General features: G+C 48.6%; 1 protein-coding gene across 1 annotated transcript; it reads left to right on the forward strand.

The window, feature by feature from the left end:
• The first annotated feature begins 403 nt into the window (after positions 1 to 403).
• On the forward strand, positions 404 to 5,117 carry PSCA (prostate stem cell antigen). Its single transcript, XM_008935779.1, has 3 exons — positions 404 to 455; positions 2,829 to 2,933; positions 4,906 to 5,117. Exons 1-3 carry the CDS (start codon positions 404 to 406, stop codon positions 5,115 to 5,117), a joined length of 369 nt encoding a protein of 122 aa, XP_008934027.1.
• The last annotated feature ends 593 nt before the right edge of the window (positions 5,118 to 5,710 follow it).

Here is a 5,710-nt window from a genome sequence, read left to right on the forward strand (position 1 = left end):
TTTAAACACAATAGCTCCACTCAGGACAACAAGGGGGGGCGTGGAGAGCCTTGTTCCCAGGCTCCAGCCTGGCTGAACTCTGGAGAAACGCAGCAGGCCACCCTCGTGCTCAAGAATTTGGGAGGTTTTCCACTCCTGTGAACGCTTTGCCCAAGGGTAGGAGGCAAGGTGGGGCCGGAGGGGTGGTGAGGAGCTGCTGGTAGCTCCCAGAGTCACCTAGGAGAGGCACCTCATGCAAATAGCCCCACCACAGACCAAGCCCTCTCTTGGTCCAGCGAGCAGCCTCGCTTCAGGTGCCTTCACAAAGTCACCTTCTGGGCATGCCCAATCGCTGCCTCCCACGGGATATAAACTGCCCCAAGAGGCAGCAGCCCATATTCAGCATCAGAGAAGCTCTCCCAAAATGAAGGCTTGCTTCTTCCTCCTGCTGGGAGCGGTCCTGTGCTTGGACTCAGGTAAGACACATGGAGAACCTGCCCCGTGTCCCCCTCCAGAGGATCCTCAGCTAGAAGAAAAGACTCATGATGAGGTTTGGTGAGGGAAGAAATGATGATGGACTTGTTCTATGGAGACATTTGGGGTTTGGTGGGATGTCCTGGGTGCTGCATGAAAGAAAAACATCTATAATCCCACCCTACTGATGGTGTGATCCTGGTGGTGGGTAGAGCAGCTTCCAGGGAAGATAAAACCTATACAACAATGATTTTAATTGAAATTAAAGTTCTTTAAGGCAGACCATGTATTTATGTACGTGGAGGGTTATTTTTTTCAAGTGGGCTGGGAGGATTCTCTCTCTTCTTCCCAGGCTATCAAAATTGAAATATTTCTGCAAAGGTTTTGTCCCAACTCGTTTTCTGACTCTTTGTTTCCAAAGTGGCCTCATTCTGCAGAATTTTAGGGGGACAATAAAGGGAGAACACCACGGCATGTCATTTTATAAACCAGATGGGTGGGATTCAGACAATGTCAGCTTTTTGTAGAGAAAAAATGGGTTTAAACCAGCTTCTATTAGCAGAGGAAAAGCAGATCTGAACAGAAATGTTCCTCAGTCAGCAGAGGATGCTTAAGGAACAGGCTGACAAGGGTCTTCTACAGTCCTAGCCAGACCTTCTCCTCTGCCAGTTTCCATCAGAGGGCTTCAAATTTGGCTTTTATTGCACTAAAAGTCAGATATATTGAGAGCAGAGTGCAGCACTACAGAGAAACTGAAGGTTGGCCCCTTATCTATGTGACTGGTCATTTACTCCAGGGCAGCTTGGACAGAAGGAGACCAATTGTTCCTTCTCTGGATAATACTGATCTCTAAACAGGGTTTTCTTGTGTCCTAAAAAGAGTATTTTAGGCATTAAGGTATTGATTTGAGGGACTCAGGATATAACCCTGGTGGTCATGGGGTTAAAGTATATGTGTCTGTGTGATAGAGAGATAAAAAATGTAACCTCTGACACTTGCAAGAGTCCAGGGATGCCCTGGGGCATGGGGAGGTGGCAGGAACAGGGAATTGCACCCTGCTCTTGATCCTCTGGGGGCTATTTTTCATCAGGGCTAAACCCCCTGCAAGCTCCAAGAGGTATCCTGCCTTTGTTTGAGGCACGTAGCAGCACAGAAGATGTTAACAGCCCTGGTTTGCTTCCCCCACGGAGTGGCATGTCCATGAGGGGGTGGAAACGGGCTGCCCTGGTTTTGGGAGGGATGTGAAAGCTTTGTTTGCACTTTGCTTTCTAAGAGGGGGTGATGGAGAGCACGTGTCTTGTGTTGACTCGGACTGAGACAAGAGGCTGGAAGAGACTTTGCAAACTGGCTGCTCCCTCCTTCCCTTCCCCCTTCTCCCCTCTGGTCCTTTCCTTCCTCACCCAATCCTGGCAATGCCTCAGCTCAGGCTGAGAAACCCCCCTGGTAAAATGCCAATGATGTCTCAAGAGACAGACAAATGATATCAACTTGTCCTCCTGGGGACTTCAGCCCCTCAGAGAATCATTTTGGTTAGAAAAGACCTTTAAAATCATCAAGTCTAATTGTTCCCCCATTATGGCCAGGTCCCCACTGCCCCGTGTCCCTCACCCCACATCTCCACGGCTTGGAACCCCCTCCAGGGGTGGGGACTCCACCACTGCCCTGGGCAGCCTGGCACAGCCCTGGGCAACCCTCCAGGGGAAGAAATTGTTCCTAATATCCAACCTCAACCTCCCCTGGGGCAACTTGAGGCCATTTCTTCTTGTCCTGTCCCTTGTTGCTTGGGAAAACAGCCCAACCCCCAACTGGCTCCAACCTCCTGTCAAGGAGTTGTTGACAGCCAGAAGGTGTCCCCTGAGACACCTCTTATTCAGGTTCAAAAACCCCAGGTCCCTCAACTGCTCCTCACAAGACTTGTTCTTTAGATCCTTCCCCACCTTCATTGCTTTCCTTTGGCCATGCTCCAACACCCCCATGTCCTTCTTGGAATGAGGGGCTCTTCATCCCATAAAAAGCCCATTCCAGACAGGAAACGAGTTAAGCATCCCAAATGTAGAGGAAAAGGCATTTGGAAGCACTTCCCATTGTCTCATGAGACCAGCTGAAGAGCTTTTTGCTCCCTCACTGCACCATAACTACACCTGAAACATCTCCAGCACCTTCAAGACATGACTCTCACTTCAAGAGAGTGTATTATCCTCCACCAAAAATGGGGAAAAAATGGAAAAACAATAGTTTAGAAGTTAATAGAAGATAGAGGTGTTATCTTCCTTTCAGGACCCAGAGGAATCTTGTCTCCCAGTGCAAGCCCTAAGCTGCATTCCCTGGAGAGTTTCCAATAGATTTGTCTCCTAATCCCTCTTGGTCTTTTGCAGGTTCTTCTCTGAAGTGTTACAGCTGCTCCTCACAGCTCAGCAACGCCAACTGTCAGAAGGCAGTGGAGTGCACGGAGAAGGAGTTGTGCAAGACAGATGTGATCAGTAAGGCAACGTGGGGGTGGGCAGTATCTTAGTTGGGGTGTAGGAGCCAAGCATCTTCCCAGCCTCAGGTGTCCAAGCCAGGCTCTCCTACTCTAGATAAACCAACTGGTGTGGGCCAGAAAAACTTAGGAAAAGAAAAACCACCTGGGAAGAAAAGGTGATGGAAAAGCATTTGGGTGACTTACATGTTCAGTAGAAATGATGGAAGAAAAAGGTTCATCCCTTGGTGATAGCTGGTCCCTTGGTGGTGGTGCTGGCTGTCACAAGTCCCCCATCCCTGGAGACATTCAGGATCAGGCTGGATGAAGCTCTGAGTAACTTGGAGATGTCCCTGCTGATGGCAGAGGGGTTGGACTAGATGACCTTTGGAGGTCCCTTCCAGCCTGGACATTCTATGATTCTATGAAGTCCTCTCCCCACACTGGCACGTAGATGCTGAGCTCCATAAATTCCTCAGTGTTTGCTAATAGATCCTGATAAAAACTGAGCAGTGTGGCCAGTGCAACACCAGAGCAAAAAAAAATCCCTACCAGTGTCTCTCACCTCTACAAAACTGGGTTTATTTCTCTCTCAACACACAAAAAAAACATTGTTTACTTACAAGGGCAAGAGATAAGTTCATGGCTTTGAAAAATTTGGAACATGAATTAAACACCAGAGCCTGGAACAGATCTCCACTTGACTTTGAAAATCCCCACCAGTGTCTCTCACCTCTACAAAACTGGGTTTATTTCTCTCTCAACACACAAAAAAAATATTGTTTACTTACAAGGGCAAGAGATAAGTTCATGGCTTTGAAAAATTTGGAACATGAATTAAAATGTGAGTTGCTGAATCTGGGGAAACCAAGTCATGAATTCAAGAGGAGCATTCAATGACAGAGTTGACTTGAGGTGGATTCCATGGAAAGGATAGAACTTCACCCAGGTCCACCTACAGCCAGCTCTGATTTCAACTGTCTCTGGCTCAAATCCTTTAACAGATGATGATTTAATTCTCTCCTTCTAGATCTGGCAAAAAAAAATGCCCAGATCTGTGGTGACAGCTCAGTTGCTCTTAAACGTGGGGCACAAAACTCATCAGGGGCACGTTCAAGCTCATCTCTGTCAGGCAGAAGATCCAACACCACCAGTAGGTGTTGTCCTGGTTGGAGATGAGCAAACCCATGGCCGTGCATTGACACGCAGGGGAGCCAACCCTGTACAGCCCATTGGCCCCACACACTAAATTTGCATATAGCTGTTGTTCCCCAACTTCCTTAAGTGTTGAAAGGTTCCATGGAACGAGGATGTCTGAGATAGGAGCAAGGATTGCCCCACGTGCTTGCTCCTCACCCATCAGCAGCTTAAGCTCCCCAGCAGAGGTGTTAATGGCTACTTTCATAATCAAATTATCAGAATTTCTGTAGCTGGTGATGCTTTGGAAACCTCTGAGAACTGTGCTGTGCAACGTGCTGCCTTAAGCAACCGCTTGGGGATTGAAACCCTTCCCCCTCTGCACCCCAAAAATACAACCTGGGACAGTAAAATATGCAGCTGTTGGGAAAAAAAACACCTTGTTTTTCCAAGTGAGCTCAGGTAAAGATAACAAATCATTATTCAGTTCATACAATCATAGAATGCTTTGGGTTGGAAAGGACTTTTAAAAGCTATCTAGCCCATCTTCAGCTAGAGCCCCATCCAACCTCACTTGGAATGGTTCCAGGGGTTGGGCATCGACCACCTCTCTGGGCAGAAAACTTCTTATGCCTGTTCTGAGACTCCCCTCCTTTATTTAAAAGCCATCACTCTCACTCCTGACCTAAAGGTCTTACTATAAAGCTTGTCCCCAACTTTCTTGTAGGCCACTAAGTACTGAAAGGCTGCAAGAAGGTCTCCTTGGAGCCTTCTCTCCTCCAGGATGAACAATCCCATGAGGTTCCACGAGGCTTGGCTTGCACTGAGTCCTTGTCATGGTCTTGCTTTCCTTCCAGGGATCGTGGGGCTCTTCAACATCATCAACAAGGGCTGTGATGCATCGTGTGTATCCAGCTACCAGGACTTCAACGTGGGCAACAGGAACGTCTCCTGCTGCAGCACCAACCTCTGCAACGTCAACTCGGCGGGCAGCGTGAGGGGCAGCTATGGGGTGGCAGCAGGGGTGGCAGGCACCGTGCTCTGGACCTTCCTCCACAACAAGCTGTGAGGAGCCAAGAGGACTCCCAGGACCACGGGAAGTCTTGGAGAACCAGGAGCAAGGCGGCGTGGTGGGCACAAGAGCACCCTTGGAGCTGATGGCAGATCTTTGCCGTATGATGGCTTCTCCATTGCTCTTATTGCGTTGCTGTAGTGCTGCCAGATAAGAAAATGTGGCTCCATGCTATCTGCACAACATCTAAAATATACTTATTGTGGAATCAATGTGAAGGTGTTCCCTGTGTGTCACTTGGGGATGTGTTTCTGCACCCAGCAATGGCTGCAGGTGGATGAGTTGTGTGTCTGGCCAACGTTCAGCCTTGGTCATTCTGGGTGATGATGGTATGTGCTGAGAGATGTCATGACCCAGAAGGAGAAGGGTGGAAATTGGACCTTCAGAGCTTGAAGGACTCTTACAACTAATCTGGGGGGCACGTATCCCAAGAAAATCTGTGAAGGGCAATCACACCTTGCTTGTGACCTAAAGACCCTGGGACTTTGCACCTTGTTAGCTGCCATACAAGACAAAATAGACCTTACCTTCCCTACAACATGTTCCTTCAGCCATGCAGACCCCTTCCCATAGCTGCAGTGTCCTTGGGG

This window comes from Merops nubicus, unplaced genomic scaffold (genome assembly GCF_000691845.1).
Source record: "Merops nubicus isolate BGI_N331 unplaced genomic scaffold, ASM69184v1 scaffold1290, whole genome shotgun sequence".
Taxonomy (NCBI): domain Eukaryota; kingdom Metazoa; phylum Chordata; class Aves; order Coraciiformes; family Meropidae; genus Merops; species Merops nubicus.

Bases quoted from the DNA above. Each gene is read 5' to 3' on its own strand.
- PSCA (XM_008935779.1), top strand. From the start codon at position 404: ATGAAGGCTTGCTTCTTCCTCCTGCTGGGAGCGGTCCTGTGCTTGGAC. The intron at 456-2,828 runs GTAAGACACATG...GGTCTTTTGCAG, and splicing joins GGTCCTGTGCTTGGACTCAG to GTTCTTCTCTGAAGTGTTAC. The intron at 2,934-4,905 runs GTAAGGCAACGT...CTTTCCTTCCAG, and splicing joins GTGCAAGACAGATGTGATCA to GGATCGTGGGGCTCTTCAAC.